The 19981-nt window shown below is 41.3% G+C and overlaps 1 protein-coding gene across 1 annotated transcript in view; it reads right to left on the reverse strand.

Annotated features, from left to right (window-relative positions):
* LOC149242006 (uncharacterized) overlaps positions 1-19981 on the reverse strand; it is a 536392-nt gene that overhangs the window by 440661 nt on the left and 75750 nt on the right. The window contains exon 5 of the mRNA XM_089374117.1: positions 5323-5394. Within this exon, the coding sequence (XP_089230243.1) occupies positions 5323-5394 (72 nt within the window). The remainder of the gene's footprint in view (positions 1-5322; positions 5395-19981) is intronic.

The following is a 19981-nucleotide window of genomic DNA, read 5'->3' on the forward strand; positions in this document are numbered from 1 at the left end:
CTGGCCAAAGTCTAATGCACTGCATCAATGAATCTTCTCCACATGGTCATCCAACTGTGAAATCTATCTATGCCCAAAAGGGTTTTTCATAGTCAGATTCAACACAAAACGAGAACGAGATAACATTATCAATCAGGGGCCTTGGTTTTGGGGCAATGCTGACCTCTTCATCCCCCCTAGTTCCCGGATTCCGATGCCAATACCATGGTAGTCTCAACAATGCCAGTTTAGGTAAGGCTACATAACCTCCCACTACATTTTTAGCATCACAAAGTTTTAATAGCCATTGGGAATTCCTTGGGGAAGTTCATAAAATCAGATGAAGATAGGACTTCTCTAGGAATCTTCACATTTGCCAGAATATGCGTAGAAGTGGACCTGAGTCAAGGACTACCAGATCACATCACATTGAATTTTAATAATTCACTATGGACACAACCGCTTGATTATGAGAACACAGCATTCAGATGTCGTGGATGCTTCCAAAAAGGGCACCTCCACTACGCCTGTCCACTGGCTAGGAAGGAGCCTAAACGAAATAAGAAACAACAGAAAAAACCCAAAGGTTGGCAGCATACTGAACCGCTAGAAGAAGAGGAATTGAAGACAGAACCTACAGGCGAGCAAATGGGACAGGAAAACATACAGGAAGAAAAGACCCAGGAGACAAACTTGGGGCATAACAATTTGGAACAGCAACAAGAACCTCAGCTGGAAGTAAGTGGCATCAAACGAACTCACGACTCCGAAGGATCGGAATCTGACAAAGAACAACCAACGAATACAATGGAAAACCAGCTTGCCATTATTGATACCACTCCCAACACTGGAGGTTGGCGAAGAGTGGAGAAGAAGAAGGGCAGGAAAGCATAGGCCAGCTGGATCATTTTTTTTTCTTTTCTTGTTGTTTTCCTGATTTCAGGAACAGCACATTTCACGTTTCTTTGACAGGATAGTATATCTTACATCCTGTGGGCTCTATGATCTGCAAATCATACAGCAAAAATGAATGCTTAATGCATATACTATGTAACTTTTTATTTCGGTTAATAAAAAGTTCGATTTTTTCTTTGGAAAAAAAAGTGACATGTCGGCTTGCTTATGAGACACGTCGGTTCACAAAGGACAGGTCGGCTTAAATATAGGCACCAACCACTATATAAAGGAAGCTCGGGACATTTCCACTACACACAGTTTCAGATCACTCTGAGATTTCGGATCATAACACAGAATGACAGTTTTGGGTATGTGCCATAGTGACAGTGAGACAGTTAGGATACCACAGTGAAAGTGAGACAGATCGAATGCCACAGAAGAATAGTTTGGATGTCACAGAAGGACAAGATTTGGATGTCACAATCAGACAGTCTTGGATGGATCACAGAGAGACTGTTTCAGATGAATAAGGACAGACTTCGGATGGGTGTCACAACTACACCATGATGATAATGCTACTAAGTGCTACATGGTGCTACAAGGTGCTACAAGGAAGGATGATTGTGTCTTGATCTAGGAGAGGTAGTTCTAGTCAAGTATATTTGTCAAGGTCAATGTACTCATCTAGTGAAGAATCTATAAGAAGAGAGTTGTGGGTTTTCCCGTCAAGAGGAGGGGTTTTAGCCCTAGCTTGAAGCCTAATCATTGTGTCATTGTTCTTATTGTTTTTATTTCCTATTTGATGTACTACACAAATAATAATAAAGGACAACGATAATACAAAAAGAGTTACACAAGTAGTAATCAAGTAAAGAGAATTTGAAATAAAACATGCCCTCCTAAATTCTCAACAATTTTTTCTCTCTTGCCACCTGCTACCACATCATATGTTGCATCACCACAAAAGGTCCAAGGCATTGCTACATAAGCTTGGTCAACCTCTTGGAAAATTTTGTCAAACCTTGGATCTCCAACACCCTTGAGAATAAAAAATTTCCAAGACAAATTTTGTTCCTCTCCGTGAATAGATGATTTTGGACATAATGCATGTCCAAAATGATGTTATTTTCTAATTTCCTAACCCTGGAAAATTGTGCACACCTATTAATTGCCTTTGACCAACCATGAGAATGCCTCATCCAAAGGGAAAAATTCCACGTGGCATGTCATCCCCTCCCTAAGCTTTGCAATCTGTGACCCTATTGACTTTTTCACTTTTGGGACCACTTTGCATTGGGAAGCATGAACTGCCTTGGGAAGTTTGAAAATGTTGTTGATTGTGAGGTTTCTATATTTGAGAAACAACTAAGTGATAAAACACAAAATCCAAGGCCACCTACAAACTCGATAGACTCATTGACCGTATGGGAAGACATAGGTCCACCCGACATGGGTTGGACTAACCCCTACACTAGTGATCACCCCGACAAAATGAAGGCTCCTCAAAAACCATGAGTCCACATATAAGCTCACCTAAAGGCCTCCAATCCTATCAAGGATGAAAGGAACCCAAAGTGAACTCAAAGGGACCAACCATAGTCCAACCGTAACAAGACTGACTCAACATGACACAGGATCTAAGATGCATACAGGGCCTCACATGGTTGTTACATGGATTTTACTCGTGATCTTGGGCTTAAAATAGTGTTTAAGAATGTTGCAATAAACATATATAGGTATCCCTACTGAAAGAGGGGTAACATGTCATAATTCGCCCACTTAAGCTTTTATTGTAATATTTTCTAGTATTCTTCCTTGGAGAACAAATAAGGAAAATACCATTGTATTGTAGAAAGAGTAGAGCTTATACCTGTATAAAGGTTTGCTCACTCCTCCATTTGGCATGTTGGATTTGGGAGAAATCCCTTGGTTTTTAATGCAAAATCTTTTGTATGTGCTTGGAGATCAATAACTATCTTGTGGCTGAGGAAATCTTTTACATTTTAGTGGCATTTCCTAATTGTTTAAGTATCTAGACATAAGGATGCGGTATAAGATAACAGAAGATGATTATATCAATGGAGATTTACTATGTTTCCTTCTCTACTTATGGATTGAATGGACACATACATAATTCTTGACAGCTATAATCTCCTTGAGTGTCGTGAGTTATTTACATACGTAATACCTTTAGACATATTTCTGCAATTTGAAACAAGAAAGAAAGAGTGCAATCAGCTTGTACATTTCAGCCATATAGTATCCTATGCACCATTAAGATGACCTCCCATTTGAGCCTTGCCTTGACCCCATGTGCCCAATAGATAAGACACTAATCTCAGTCCACCATCCACTCCATTTTCTTAACTTTCCACAAATTTGTTTTGATGGAATTTACTCTTCATTAAACTTTGCAATTATTGCCTAAGATTCCAAAACTCCTATCATAGGGAAGCCTCCCTTGAGATAGAGAAGAGCTGGCCTAATTTGCAAAGAACAATGAAGAGGTGACAGACTGACAGTGGCCTTCCTTCTTAGTTCCTCCAAGTCCTTACCTGGGCTTTTAGAACCTTATCAATTATCATTATGAGTGAGAGTTGGAGAGGTTACAGTCAGTGTTCCACCAAGGTTCCAGGACGAGGGGGCGAGGGAGCAAGGGGGCGCGGGAGCAGCCTATGCAAAAGCTCCCTACCATTTTTTAGGAAACGTGGGGGAGCGTCAGGGTCTTAAAAATTTATAAATATAAAATATAATTTATTAATTGAGTCCACTATGACAATTTGCCAATTTGGTTTGAATTGAAAAGCTGCAAAGCATAGCGTAGGCCTGTTCATGGTGAGATATGCATTAAACTGTTCATGGTTGTTCATGGTGAGATATGTATTAGACGCTGTTCATATATTAAACGATGTTCATGAGGCTGTTCATGGTGTGATATGTATACAAACGATGTTCATATATTAGACGCTATTCACATGTCAAATGCTGTTCATGTCATATGAATATGGAACCACGTTAATGCAATATGGAGTCCATACATGGCATATACGCTGGAAATATATACATTGAATATATATGCTGGGCATTCATATAATACACCACGCAGTCATACACAGTCATGAGGATATCCACGCTGCTGATGAGGATGAGCCACGCAATAGATCCATTGACATGATACAGCCGCAGGCATAGATGGCAGCCACGCAGATCCGTTGTCATATAGCCGCAGTAAGGAAAGAAATTTAAAACACAGTCATGAAGGGAAATTACACGCAGATCAGGGAAACTTCTACGCAGTCTAAGAGACATGTAACTTACAGCCAAAAGAAGAACTGTTCACGCTGAAAAATGACAGGTGTGGCAGCCGCAGTCAAAGTTATAAACTCAGGTACAAGGTCCCACATTAATGGCACGTAGCTGTAGATGACAGCGTGGTAAATCCAAGGCTGTCTATAACAGTCTTGACATCTGATCTCGGTGGTTCTTCTGTAGCAATTTAAGCATGTTGGACAGCATAATATAACAGTGATTAGAAGATGAAAATCTCGGATGAAGGGACTGTGTTATACACAGCAGTCCTGGGATATCTCGGTAAAATCTCAATGCCAGTACAAACATCTTGTACAGCAAGGAAACGCCCCCTCAGGGAAGGGAAACGCCCCCCTGGCACGTCCCCCTGAGTTTCCTCATTTTTGGGAGTGTGGGGAAACTTCCCCTTTTAGTCCCCAAGTCCCCGGAGCACGGGGGAGCGAGGAAACTAGACCCCTGGGGGGGGAGTCCCCGTGGAACACTGGTTACAGTACCAAGGGACAGATCACAACGAGTGTGTTTCTTGGTCCCAATTCAATGCAAGATTGGGGGCCTATTCCTACTTCCCAAGGACCCCAGCAAAGGAGTCTTTCCATATCCCCTAACCTGGTGCATTTTTATTTGCTATGTAAATAATTTTCTGTATCTAGGAAGACATTTTTCTGAAAAAAATAAATGTCACTAGTCAAAATTAACTGTTCTCTTATTTCTGCTTTACATGAATGTTTTTTTATTCCAACCATTTCACACACAGATCTCAAAAGTGAACTCAAACCTGGTCACTTAGATCTCAGCATCCATCCCATGAAGGGATACCTCTAGTACAAGAAAACAAAACAATTGTGAATACGACTACCTCAGTTTTACATAAGGAGCTTAAAAATACATTAGGGCATTTCAACACACACTGACTCATATGTTTAAACTCACAAGATCATTATGCAGAATGTTCAAACAGCCAATAATGGAATGTATTATTCCAAAATATAAGGAGAAAAATACAATCAATCAAACAGTTTGTCTCTAGCCTGTCCTTGAAACCTTAATTACAGAAATATTACAACAATAAAGAGACTTGTAATATGATAACTGCCGAACTCATTATATGGTTAAAAACGTGTGTAAAAACAACAGTACCTGTAATTTTGCAAGTTCTTGACAATAAGCACTAGGCAATATATCTGGCCGAGTGCTAAGAGCCTGACCAAGCTACAATTTCCCAAAAGAACAAAAGAAGAGCACAATGATTAGAAAGAGATTTATTGAAGTTAAGATGAAAAATAAATAAAGGCATTAACCTGAACTGCAACAAACACCCAGATGCTTTCAGATGAGAAAAGACAATAAACTGATAACGTAAATTCACTGATAGTTTTCAAAAAGGTACATAAGCACGAAAAAGAAAATGATAGTGCTAAGAAAAATGATAATGCTAGGTTTCATTATTTGATTTTATAAATCCAAAGATAAGGCTCCTGCTAAACTACACCATATTGAGAACAACTGACAGATACACCATTTACCCTGTTACCCACCAAAATGGGTAACCCTATACGAGAAAAAATTTCTCCCATTCTTCACATTCAACTGGCTAGCCATGCAGGCCCTAAAAAGCCATCAACAGCCGATGACGTGCCATTATATCTCCGCCCCCTGCATCAGTCATATAGTTTCTCACTGATCTGGGAAGAACACATGGACAAAGCTGGGCTTCCGATCAAAAGGTACATTATCCATTTTGCAATCGGGTGTTTATGCTTGTTTGTATTTGGGTATTTGATATAGATTATAGGGTGAATTAGAAGAAGGAATGTTTTCAACCGTGATCATGTTCCCCCACCTTAAATGGGGGATTAATCTTGTTGATTTTTCATAGGATCTTCTAACTGATAATTACTTCTTATGTATAAAATATTTTTTCGGAAGAAGTCACATTGGAGATTTAGGTCGACGCGTTTCGAACCAACAAGTGTGGTTCATCTTCCAGACACGATGAAGAAACAGATCTAGGAAGAAGGTTAAATAGGGAGACAGGTCAACCTAACAGCTAGAAGAAAACGGCTAAATTTGACCAGGGGAGGAAAAGGAAAAGTTTGATATTATTAAAATAAATTTTATTAATTTATTAATTGTTTATTTATTTTTATTAACTCAACGGTTATATTTGACTAGGGTTTTATTAATATTTATTTATTTATAAAACTATTTATTTTTACCTTATTTGAATATATATTAATATATTATCTTATTATCTCAACGGCCATATTTGGTTAGGCAATAAAATATAGTAAGATAGAAAAGTTTGATATTATTTAGATAAATTTTATTAATTTATTAATTGTTTATTTATTTTTATTAACTCAAAGGTTATATTTGACTAGGGTTTTATTTCTTATTTTAATTTTTTTTGTTTCAAAGTCATCATAAAGCAATTACGAGAAGATCTCAACAGCAGAAACAAAATGCCAGTAAGATCATAGAGGGACAGCTAAACAAGAGACACAAGAATTTACCATGGGAAACCCACACGGGGAAAAACCCAGCAACCTTTTTCTTAGAGAAATCAGTTCAAAAGACAGACATCAAATCTTCTAGTCAAATAGAAAGTCAAACTAATGTAGCCTTGGTCAAACCTGGTCAACCAGCCCTCATGACAAGTCATATATCTGCCTAATACCCCCGGCCTGATCTGATCTGCTAGAGCTAAATTTTGGCCTCCTACTGTGCCCAGATAAGCTCGGTCCTGCTGCCCAAAAGTGCCCAGAAACACTTCCTTTGATTTGTCCCTCCTTTGCCACAGATTTGTCCAATACTAACTCTAAGCCTCAGATTCAACCCTTTCTTTCTACCTCAAATTTGACCTCTTCTCTCTGCCTCAGATCCAAATTCTGCCTCAGAGTTTATCTAAATTCTTGCTTTGTTGAGGAGACCAAATGGCCTATTTATAGGCATCCCAAGAGCCCGAAATGGCCTATCTTCACTAGGGCCGACTTCATCCTTTTGGAGGGCCAACTTGTCATTTGGAGCCAAAATTCAACTTTTCAAAAAAAAAAATTGCAACCAACATGAAGAACATGTCTTATATTTTTCTTTATGTACATTTTAAGGGCTAAAATATTAATCATGAAGACTGACCATAGCTACAAAATTCAACACTCCCTCTTAGCTAGGGAGGTATTCATAAAGACTATCAGATGTTCTCTTGTTGACAAATTTCTCTAATAAAAGGTTATAACAATTCAAATCAGCATTAGCATCATTCAATTACCATAATCCTGGTCAACAACTTTGACACATGGTAAATCAACAACATCAACAAGTTACCATAATTTTGGTCGGTACCTCTGACCTATGGTGTATCCTCACCATAATCCTGGTCAGTACTCCTGACACATGGTACATCATTAGCATCAACTAGTCACCATAATTTTGGTCCATATGACACATGGTATACAGACTAGTCTTGGTTCACCATCATTTTGGTCAATATCTTTGACACATGGTGAATCTCCAAAGGCCACACTCTACCTAAGTAATTCTAGGCCTGATGCTAAATGAGCTCACTCAACCTATCTGGAGAGTTTGAGCCTGATGTTGAAAGGCACCCACTCAACTAAGTGATTTTGGGCCTCTAGGACCATTCTTCCTAATTCTAATTAACAAACTTGACACCAGAAGAATGATTGTCCTCTGTCAAACCATTCTCCCCAATTTCAGTCAACATTCTTAACATAGGGAGAATGCTTGTCTTGGATGCTATCTCATCAATGCTCTGGACCATTTCCCCTGATCTTGGTCACCCTGACCTATGGAGAATGACTATCCTTGATGCTGCAATTTCATCACTCCCTATTGTTGAGAGAGACATGCTCAATCACTCCAAACCTGTCCTCTAAGTATACAGACTTCATCCTGGGACAAAGGCTTTGTCAACAATATGCCTAAATATAGAATAGTACTGAAGCCACATTGCTTCCTTTTGTACCATGTCTTGGTACTAGATCTCACTATGCTTCGACCTGTCATCATAGTCGTCACGTGCACTTGATCAAGATAATCCTGCAAGTAGCCTCTAAAGCCATACTGCTTCTCATATTTCCAATCAAGCTACAATATACTCAGCCTCAGCAGTATGAAGTGTGGCAAATGTCTGCTTCCTACTCATCTAAGAAATAGCGCATTACATTCACTATTGGTTCACTTAGATGCAATAATGAGTATTGTCCCTAATGATTGGTTTCTTTCACTAGCCTTTGTGTTCTCATTGTCAGGTGGTTTAGCAACCCATGACCTAAGCACCTTACCCATAGGTACCCAGGCCCTAGAGAAGTATATTGGCACCCACAGGTGGAGCGTCGAGAGCCTAGGGTCTCCGAGCAGCGTGCAGCACATCATACCTACCCCTGGGCACTTCTTGCACCCAAGACGTTCTACTAGTTTGCACTACATTTGATGATTATTTTGGAGGATACACCTAGACTCAGCATGCCCCCTGGTCAGCCTACCATCGTATGAGGGATGGTCAATGATTCAAGGCCCAGATGAGGATGGTATCACCTTCAAGAACATGGGAAGGCTAGTACCACCTAGAAAGCCCTCAACATTGGAGCAAAGATGAGCATTATGAGTAGTTGGAGACCAATGTTGCATTAATCGTTATCGGGATAATATCGGTGCGAGGAAAAAATCGAAAAAAAATCGTAATTATCAGGAAATAATCAGAAATAATCGGGAAAAAATCGTTTGGTACAAAAATATTCATTTTTTTCATTTTTTTTCAATTTTTTTAATATCTAAACCATCTACAACATAAAATAAATACATTGACACATAAATATGATAAAAGAACTAATATATAAGATGTTTAATATCAGTTCTAGCGCTAAAATCACACATAACATTGAATCATGTCCTGAATAGTAAGTCCTGACTCCTGAGTCCCAACTCAGCCTCAAATATCAACAAAAAATATAATAATGTATCTCATCATGTCATAATGTCATATACAATAAAATAAAGAAAATAACTAAAGTCTAATCCTATTGATTTCCTTTGCCCCTCTTGCGAGAGAATGCCACAACTTTCCCTTTCCCTCTAGATGTAGATGCTGGTGCTGGTGAAGTTGGCAGTGGAGTCTGCTATGTTTTAGAAGCTGAAGAACTAGAAGTAGGAGCTATAGGAGGTAGACCACGTCCTCTACTGGTGGCAAGGGTAGCCTGGGCAAGTGGTGTCACCTGGAAACATTACAATCTCCCAATCCTGAAATCTTGAAAAACTGATAAGTCTACTGGATTTTTAATGAAATCTAAAATTCTACTTTCTCCATATGAAATCCAATGAGGTCGGAACCACTCTCAAACATCCTGAGTCATTTCATGGTAATGTTAAAAATTTAAGTAAAAGGATGAAAATGAAGATTAAGGAGAATGTCACTTTTACTTTAAGAATTTAACATGCCCATGAATAGCATATCAATACTAGGGCCTAGACTTGATCATTAAGCTGCCCCACTCAAAAATTATTTGTTTCTTTCAAAAAAAATTGCATTTCGAACATTTAGCATCTCCTATAAAACCTCGCTGCCCCGATTGCCCGGTATAAAAACGGAAAAAATCGCGATTTTTTCCAAACTGGCGATAATTTCAGATATTACTTGCGATAATATCGGCAGCGGGAAATTATCGCAACAAAACGATAATATCGCGATATTATCGCGATTTTAACAACACTGTTGGAGACCCATGAGACCCCTTTGTGGTGCCTCAACTAGGTTTTGGGGACCACAAAGAGCTATTGATAGAGCTTTGAGGGCCAACCCTTAAAGGATGATTTTTTAGGTGCTTCTACATCACACTTGGCACTCTAGAGCACTAATTCTTGGCATTTGGAGCTTCCTACATGAATGACATCAGCCTAGAAGACCTCACAACTCACATGTGTGAGCTTTCTTTAGCATTTATGATGAGCTAGAGGATTGGCTTGTAACCCAATGCATAATTGTGATTTTACTCGTCATTTAGGGATTTTAGCATAATTAGAATTCATCCTCCTAATATAAATAAGGGAGAGGTGTTAGGGTCCCACCCTAACCCCCTTATTTATGTCATGGGATGACGTCATAGTCAAGAGTCAATAAAGCCCATATTAATATTTGTAAGTGGTTAACCCGCAATTAATGACGGGACCACAGTTAGTTGCAAATGGGCGGTAGTATTAGTTAGATGGTAAATGGGCGGTAGTATTAGATAGATGGTATTAATAAAATCCACGATATTGGCTCGTGGTATTGCATGTATGAGTCATATATAAAGGATAGAGACTCCCTGCGAGGAGCATTGTGTCTTGTTTTGTAATCGAGCTCTGCTCTATTGGAGGTTGCCCCCTCGAAGAGGCCTGTGAACATTTCTCTCTGGATAATAAAATCATTGCTATTTTGTGCTCTGGGTATATTTTCTTCGCATATTCTGTGTTCTCGGTATCTTTTCTTCGCAAATTCTATGTTTGGGTATCGCTTTGCAGGTTAAGAGCATAACAAGTGGTATCAGAGCACTTTCCAGGGCTCGGTGGGATCTCCAAATTTTAGCAAATTTTTTTTAGGCTAGAGACGTGTTCCGGCGTCTTTAAACCACGGGATCTGTCGTTAAGCGCATAAACCTGCGGATTTGGGGAGGCATGCACGCAGGAAATACAAGAGGTGGTCACGTCTGTTGGACTCCCTTGTAACCCCTGTGGGTACCCCTTCGAGTAGTAGCGCATTAGACAGAACCGCGCACGGACTGTCTTCCACGTACCCTCTGGGTATATAGGAAGCCCCCTAGCTCCCTTGAAACCTCGCCATAGATAAAACTTCGGCCGTCTTGTGGCTACAGTACACCGAGAACAGCACTCGGAGAGATTACTCGCCCGTACGATAGGGTAGTCGGGTTGTACGGCTAAGGGTACGGTCGATCCTCCTTAGTTAGAGCCTTGAAACATTGGGCCGAGTACTACTGTCAAACCCTTATGTATATTGCGATCTGTAGCACCTGACACTCCCGAAGACCACAGTTCCCTTTCTATCGGGGGATCACACATCATCTATTCCAGATCAGCAGCAGCAGTTGTTCCACCATTCAGATCTCTCAGATCCACCAGATCGGATATTCCAGATCAGCAGCAGCAGTTGTTCCACCATTCAGATCTCTCAGATTCGCCAGATCGGAGTAGTTGGGAAGGGTTCCTGTACCTGGATATAATTTTCGCAGGACTTTTGGCGGCATTGACATTTTGAGGATTTGGCGACTGCAGTATTGATCAGGAAGGAGTAAAACTCCGTTAGGAGTTTTCCAAAAAAAACAAAAACAAAGAGTCTGAGATCTTCCGGGGCGCTTATTGGTGACCTAGCCCATCAGAATCAGGACGACGAGCTGAGCAAGGTGGTACCATTCAATTCTTAGTAAAAAATTTTAGGCGGTCCCAAATTTTCGTCAGGCGGGTGTATGGTAGAAACTCGCGCTCAAGCGATGGCCAATGAAAGGATAGACCAAATTGAAGAGCATGTGCACTCCCTCCACACTGCGGTGGAAAGGCTCGAAAATCAGCTTAAAGGAATAAGTCTCCAACTACAGGACAAGGGCAAGGAACCAGCCCACGAGGAGGCGTATAAGGGTCATGAATACCATGAGGGGGAGTCTAGCCACTCTCCTCACGTCTGGCACACCCATCCACCACCCAATCAGAGACCTCCCAAGTTGGATATGCATAAATTTGACGGTTCTCACACGTCCGCATGGCTAGCACAAATGGAGCAGTATTTTCAATTGAATCATATCATAGATGAGGGGACTAAGCTTATGGTGGGCACCATGTACTTGGACAGTGAACGATGGCAATGGAAGGAATGGTATCAGCGTTGCAATGCACAATTTCAGAATTGGGGCCAATTTGCCAAAGCTCTTCGAAATCGCTTTGAACAGGAAGACTCTTTTTTGGGGCGTCTCACTAAGCTCCGACAGACGGGTACAGTGGATGAATATATGACCGCTTTTGAAGCCTTAGCCTTCCGCACTAAGGGTCTCACAGATGAATTCTACATGGAATGCTTTATCAGCGGTCTTAAAGAAGCCATCAAAGCTCAGGTTCTACTCCACCACCCCCCCACATGGACCGAGGCTTGCCAGGTAGCCCGTAAGGTGGAACGGGCATTAACAGCCCAATCCAGCCGCCCCAACTTCCCCGCTAAAGGTCGTCCCTCACAGGCTCCCAATATGACCCAAACACTTAAGATTCAAAAGGTGTCACCTGCAGAAATGGCCGAAAGAAGGAAGCAAGGACTATGTTACTACTGTGATGAAAAATATTCCCCGGGTCATAAATGCAAAGAGCACAAGTTTTTTCAAATAGATGCCACTGACTACAGCTCCACCGAGGAAGATCCACCACTTGAGGAACCAGAGGCGACCGAAGAAGATAACCAACAGGAGATGGTATCTGATGAACCAATGATTTCGCTACATGCATTGGCAGGAATTTCTTCCCCTCAAACTCTCAAAATCAGGGGTTTTCTTAAACATCGCCCAGTAATAGTCTTGATTGATAGTGGAAGTACCCATAATTTCATCCACCAAAAGATCGCTGAAGCAGCACATTGTTTTGTCCGAGCAGTTTCTAACTTCCAAGTCCAGATTGCAGATGGGGGCACAATGAAATGTGAAGGTCGCTGTGAAAATGTCAAAATTCAAATGGGGGATTATCAATTGAAAACCCACATGTTTGCAATACACATGGGGGGTTGCGACATTGTCCTAGGTGCGGAATGGCTCCGCACTCTTGGGCCAATCACAATGGATTTCCAGGAGTTATATATGAGTTTTAAGCAGAACGACTACACACATACCCTCCGTGGACTACAAGCGGGAGCCCCCTCTATCATAAGCTCGCATCGTATGGAAAAATTGTTAAAAAAGGGCCATCATGGAGTAGTAGCTCAATTTAATGCCATCCAGGTAGTAGACACCATGTCTTCGCCAATTCATCCTGAGATGCAACAGATTTTGAATAAACATCGGACGGTCTTTGACAAACCTCATGAACTTCCACCCTCGCGAGGGGAACATGATCATAGCATCACATTGGTTCCAGGGGCCCAACCCCCAAATGTGCGGCCATACAGACATCCGTTCACCCAAAAGAATGAAATAGAAAAAATCATCAAGGAATTGTTGGAAGCAGGTGTCATTCGTCCTAGCATTAGTCCTTACTCATCTCCAGTCGTCGTGGTCCTAAAAAAAGATGGGGAGTGGCGGATGTGTCCAGACTTCAGGGCCCTCAATAAGTTAACAGTCAAAGATAAATTTACCATCCCAGTGGTTGACGATTTGCTGGACGAACTCAATGGGGCTCAATTCTTCACTAAATTGGATCTTCGCTCAGGCTACCACCAAATTCGCATGAAGGAAGTCGACATTCCCAAGACAGCTTTCAGAACTCATGAAGGCCATTATGAGTTCTTGGTCATGCCATTTGGTCTCTGTAATGCCCCCTCTACTTTTTAGAGCCTTATGAATCACCTCCTCAAACCATATCTCAGAAAATTTGTCCTGGTCTTCTTCGATGACATCCTCATCTATAGTGGCACTTGGGCGGCACATCTTCAGCATGTAGATATCCTCTTGCAACTGCTCCGCAAGCATAAACTATTTGTCAAAATGTCTAAGTGTGCGTTTGGCATGGAAGAAGTTGAGTATTTAGGCCACATTGTGGGCCGTGAAGGTGTCAAGGTGGATCCCAAAAAGATCCAGGCAATGCAAGAATGGCCTCAACCTAAGACCTTGAAAAGCTTGAGAGGATTTTTGGGTCTCACAGGCTATTATCGTAAATTTGTCCGCAACTATGGCCGCATAGCGAAGCCCCTGACGCAACTTCTAAAGAAAAATTCCTTCTTCTGGAACAAAGAAGCACAACAGGCATTTACCGCTCTCAAAACCGCCATGTGTTCCACTCCGGTCTTAGCACTACCGGACTTCACCAAAACATTTGTCATTGAATCTGATGCTTCGGGAACAGGTATTGGAGCTGTCTTAATGCAGGAAGGGCGACCATTGGCCTTCACCAGCCAACAACTAAGTGGGAAGAACTTGGGCCAATCTACCTATGAGAAGGAAATGATGGCCATCTTACATGCAGTTGAGACCTGGCGACCTTACTTGTTGGGGCGACGTTTCCAGATCCGCACAGATCATCACAGTCTTAAATATTTTTTGGAGCAACGCCTATCTTCCCCCCAACAAAATAAATGGTTAGCCAAAATGCTGGGTTATGATTATGAGATCATTTACAAGAAAGGGAAAGACAACAGGGTAGCAGATGCATTGTCACGTCAATTTGAGGAGGAAAGTACTCTGCTTGCAATATCCCTCCCCATTCCAGACTGGATTGAAGAGGCTCGCGGGGAATGGTTTTCACATCCTGGGCTCTCCCAACTCATTTCTCAATTACAGGCAGATCCTAATTCCAGCAAGGGCTACTCGTGGCAGAATGATATTCTTCGCTACAAGGACAGAGTCGTCATATCACCAACATCCACCCTCAAAAGTCGCATTTTGGCAGAATTGCATTCCTCTCCCATTGCAGGACATTCGGGCTTTCAGAAGACATACGCTCGCACCAGAAGATCATTTTTTTGGACCGGCATGAAACAGGACATCCTTACTTTTGTAGCAGAATGTGACGTCTGTCAACGCCACAAGGGGGAAACCGTCAACACACCAGGCACATTACAACCATTGCCCATTCCGGCGTCAATTTGGATGGAGGTCTCCATGGATTTCATTACAGGTCTTCCAAAGTCTTTGAACAAATCAGTCATCATGGTGGTTGTGGACCGACTATCGAAGTATGCTCATTTCTGCGCTCTACCCCAACCATTCACACCTACTTTGGTTGCTCAAACTTTCATGGATCAAATCTTCAAATTGCATGGCATGCCCACTTCTATTGTGTCCGACCGCGACCCAATCTTCACCAGTAATTTTTGGCAAGAGCTCTTCAGAATACAAGGCACTCAACTCAAACTCAGTACTTCATATCATCCGCAAACAGATGGTCAAACCGAAGCCGTCAACAAATGTCTAGAAACCTACCTTAGGTGTTTCACTTCAGAAAAACAACACCTTTGGGTACAGTGGTTACCTCTGGAGGAATGGTGGTATAACACCAACTATCATGCCACCACCAAAATGACTCCCTATGAAGCAGTCTATGGACAACTTCCGTCGTCCCCTACTTCTTATCTCACGGGGTGCTCCAAAGTACAAGCAGTGGATCAACTCTTACAACACCGTGCAACCATGCTTGCCCACCTGCGCGAGAATCTTCATCAAGCTCAGAACCGTATGAAGCAACAGGCTGACCAACATCGCTCAGAGCGCCAATTTCAAGAAGGGGATCAGGTATTTTTGAAGCTGCAACCATATAAGCAAACATCACTCAAAGACAAGGGATGTCAAAAGCTCTCTCCAAAATTCTACGGACCATATCAAGTACTTCAGCGCATTGGAGAAGTGGCTTACAAGCTGGCTTTGCCACCTACAGCAAAAAATCCACCCAGTTTTCCATGTATCGTGCCTCAAGAAAGTGATTGGGAACAATTGCCGAGTTCAAACCAGTCTACCTGAATTGGATGAAGAAGGATCAATCTGGCTTCAACCTGAACAGGTTCTAGACACACGAGACAAGCACCTGCGCGGCCGCAAGATTAAGGAGGTCCTCATCAAATGGAAAGACACCTCGCCGGAAGATGCAACTTGGGAACCAGCCGCTATTCTTCAGCAGTTTCCGCAGCTTCAACCTTGAGGACAAGGCTAGTCTTAAGGGGGAGGGCATGTTAGGGTCCCACCCTAACCCCCTTATTTATGTCATGGGATCACGTCATAGTCAAGAGTCAATAAAGCCCATATTAATATTTGTAAGTGGTTAACCCGCAATTAATGACGGGACCACAGTTAGTTGCAAATGGGCGGTAGTATTAGTTAGATGGTAAATGGGCGGTAGTATTAGATAGATGGTATTAATAAAATCCACGATATTGGCTCGTGGTATTGCATGTATGAGTCATATATAAAGGATAGAGACTCCCTGCGAGGAGCATTGTGTCTTGTTTTGTAATCGAGCTCTGCTCTATTGGAGGTTGCCCCCTCGAAGAGGCCTGTGAACATTTCTCTCTGGATAATAAAATCATTGCTATTTTGTGCTCTGGGTATATTTTCTTCGCATATTCTGTGTTCTCAGTATCTTTTCTTCGCAAATTCTATGTTTGGGTATCGCTTTGCAGGTTAAGAGCATAACAAGAGGACTATTTCATTCTCATCATTATCACTTGTGAATTCGACCTCTCTTGTTAGAATTTTTGCCTCTTGTACCTATTGGACAGATGTGATCTATGGAGCATATTGTGTTTTGGACCTTTGTTCTTGTCTTTGGAGAAGCTGATTTGGATCAACGATTGGATTGTACATGCCTTGTAAGTGCCTTTATCAAAAAAATTCTGATTTCTTGTCGAATATATGGAATAAATAGATGATCTAGGTTAAATATTGTGCCCTAATTTTGTTGAATATCAATTGTATTGAAAACTAGGTCATATTATTGCATGCATTACTCACTGTGTGATATGAGGATGACAATCCCCTTGGTGATCTTAAATTAGTTCTCCCAAGTGAATTTTGATCCCTCACAAAAGTAATAGTTAGGGTTTTGATGCTAGTGCATCAAAATATCCTTACTCCTTTGCAAGTTCTAACCAACCTTAAGAATCCATAAACTCTATCAATCCTAGGACTAGGCACTGGCCATCTATTGTTGGTGATCAAGTTAATTCTTATCCATTAAACTGAATTTTCTCTCTCGTCTATAATTCAGCCATTTTAAGTCAGAACGGCTTAACTAGGGCTTAGTGTGAATTGACTAGAAAGAGCAATTTTTTATCTTAGAAGGTCTCAACATCTAGGGTTGAGTGATTGCCACAAAAGCATTCCCCTTTGGTGGCCATTCCTTCCATTTTCATCCATAATTTCTCTTGCCCTAGTTGGTTTCCCTAGGATAAAACCTTAGTTTGGTTAGAGCTTCAACTTGAGTGCTTGTTGAAGGTTTCATGTGCCTTTAACTGACTAATACTCACTATTGGAAACCTTTTCTTGGTTCCCTGAGGTTAGATCATTCCAACTTTTAGCCTATCAATCAAACATCAGGTCTTGTGTTGCCTCAATTTGGCCTCTCTAAGGAAAGTGAATTGTTTCTTCTTCATTGTTGGAGCCTAGTACCTAAGTCATGCCTTTCCCTTAGATGCCTCTTAGTCACCTTGTACCTTGAAACATAGAATAACCATTGTAGGTGACTTTATTTAACAAAATTCCTCCCATTGGTTAAAGTCCATAGTAGTAGTTGTGGTGACAGTGGGATGCTACCTTATTGTTGTCACTTGGTCTAGTGATAGCCTTGTAGGACACCCCTCTTCAAGGTCTGCTAGATTTTGTAGCAACATTTTAGCATAATTGTTGGGGACGAATTGTGCGTTTCAACCCTCTAATTTGAAGATCTAACTTCATCACTTTGAAGAGAATATTTCTAACGACAAGATTGATCCTCTTCTAGCAACTCCATTGGAAGAACAAGGCCCGTGTTCTTCATTGAACTTCAAAATTCAATGCTTGTAGGGTGAAGCTAGCATCTCTCAAGGTATTTTGAATTCACCCTGGAAACTCCCATTTTATTATCGTGCAAGAATCAAGGAGATGGATCCTTGGGATCTGCATGAAGTTAACATTTGTGATCTTCTGCATATAGAAGAAGGAAAGTGAGGCATGAGAAACCATCATTTTGACAAGGATTTGATCTATGACACTGATGATGATGTTGACAATGACCTTGTCTAGCATTGCTCTTCCCATGGTGTTGATGTGCCATCCATCTCCTCTTGCCATTTGCACCATGGGTCTGAGAATACTGATGAATGTTATATGCCTAAAATAGCCCTTGAATGAAGGATCTTGAGCTTGATCACTAATTACTCCATACTCAGGCTGTGAGAAAGGATTCAATGGTACAAGTTGGATTCCTCTTCATCCACAACTCTTTTTCATGACATATGGTCATCTTATTTTCCCACCTCCCATACTTGTGGTTTTACGTGTCGATCTTGCAAAGGTTATTGTGATATTTTCTTTTTTTTTTGTGATATGTTATATCTTATGATTCATCATAGAGGCAAGGGATATTATGTTAATCTAATGATATGCCCGTTGCTTTGGTTATATGATTATCCTTAAGTAACGCATTGTATGCTAGCATTGCATAGTAAATTAGTTGCATTGCATGTTGTGTGAGCATTCTAATATCATTCACATGTTTCATGTAGAAATTTAGAATATATTTTATTTTGTGTAAGGATTTATAAGTTCATATAAAACATGGGCGATACCTTACACCTAGTGCACATGCTCACAAGCAAGTTTATTGCAACGTGCAGGTTACAGGTCTGCAAGCCTTGGGATTGTTGGAGTTCTGATGAACTCCCCATTCGAACATATGGATCATGCGCTCTACAGTGAGCTCATGTCCCAATTGGAGCCAGACGTTATCCACCAAAATGGGTAACCCTATGGGAGAAAATTTTCCTCCCATTCTTCGCATCCAGCCGACTAGCCATGCAACACCTGACAAGCCATCACTCGTCGATGACGTGTCGTTATATCTCCGCCACCTGCATCAGTCATATACTTTCTTACCCATCCAACAAGAACACAAAGACGGAGAAAGGTGGGCTTCTGATCAAAAGGTACTTTATTCATTTTGTAATCAAGTGCTCATGTTTGTTTGTATTTGGGCATTTGATATGGATTATGATGTGAACTGGAAGGAAGAGGGGTTTTGATTGTAACCTTGTTCCCTCACCTTAAATGGGGGGTTAATCTTCGATCCTAGTTTAGTGGGACCTCCTCTAATGGCCCAATGGGAGCGACACTACTCGAGAAGCCATAATTGAGATAGCGTAGTTCCATCTATCCCTATTCCATATTTACCACTTTCCATCTTACATTATAGACCTGTATTCTGTTGATTTTGGGTAGCATCAGATGTGTTATAGCTCCTAGAATTTGTGGAGGGGCTAGAATACATAAGATCTCCAAGACCCAGAAATCGTTTGGAGAAATTCCACCCGAATTGTGAGTTATTAAAATAATTAATATTTTTAATGGGGTTCCTAAGTCTAAACATAGGAAAATAAAAATATTAATGGGTATTAATAAAAATATGGGTGAGAAGCTTCTAAGAGATGAGGATCAAGTCTGTTTTAATCTTAGCCATTGATTAGGGACTTAATCTCGGTCATTGATTCATCAATAGGAAAAGTATAAGAGGAGGCTTGAGGGTCAGTTGGAGATACACCAAGTTGATCAGTGGGTTCGATTTTTCTAGGGTGTGGTTTGCTGAGAAAATCGAACTAGTGACCTGAGTTGCAGTGAGAGGGACAGAAGTAGAGATTTGAACCAGAAAGGAGCTCCAAGCCAAAGAGTATCAGGCAAAGAGGTAGCAGGAGCATCAGAGAGGCGGCGCAGAGGCCTACGCAGCCCAGGAAGGGGCCCACGCAGTGCTGATGCAGGCCAAGAGAGTCTCTTGTAGTGGCAGTGCAGGATATTCGTCAGAAGTTCGAGATTTTGCTAGAGAAGCAAGGTTCTGAGCTAGGAGGGTTGAACATCAGTGTTCCTCCAACAAGTCGATCCAGCAAAAGGGGTGACACAGTCTCTTAGAGGCAAGACGC

The sequence above is a fragment of the Pinus tabuliformis genome, chromosome 8 (genome assembly GCF_031772625.1).
Source record: "Pinus tabuliformis cultivar Carrire ecotype Pingquan chromosome 8, CPIR1, whole genome shotgun sequence".
Taxonomy (NCBI): Eukaryota; Viridiplantae; Streptophyta; class Pinopsida; order Pinales; family Pinaceae; genus Pinus; species Pinus tabuliformis.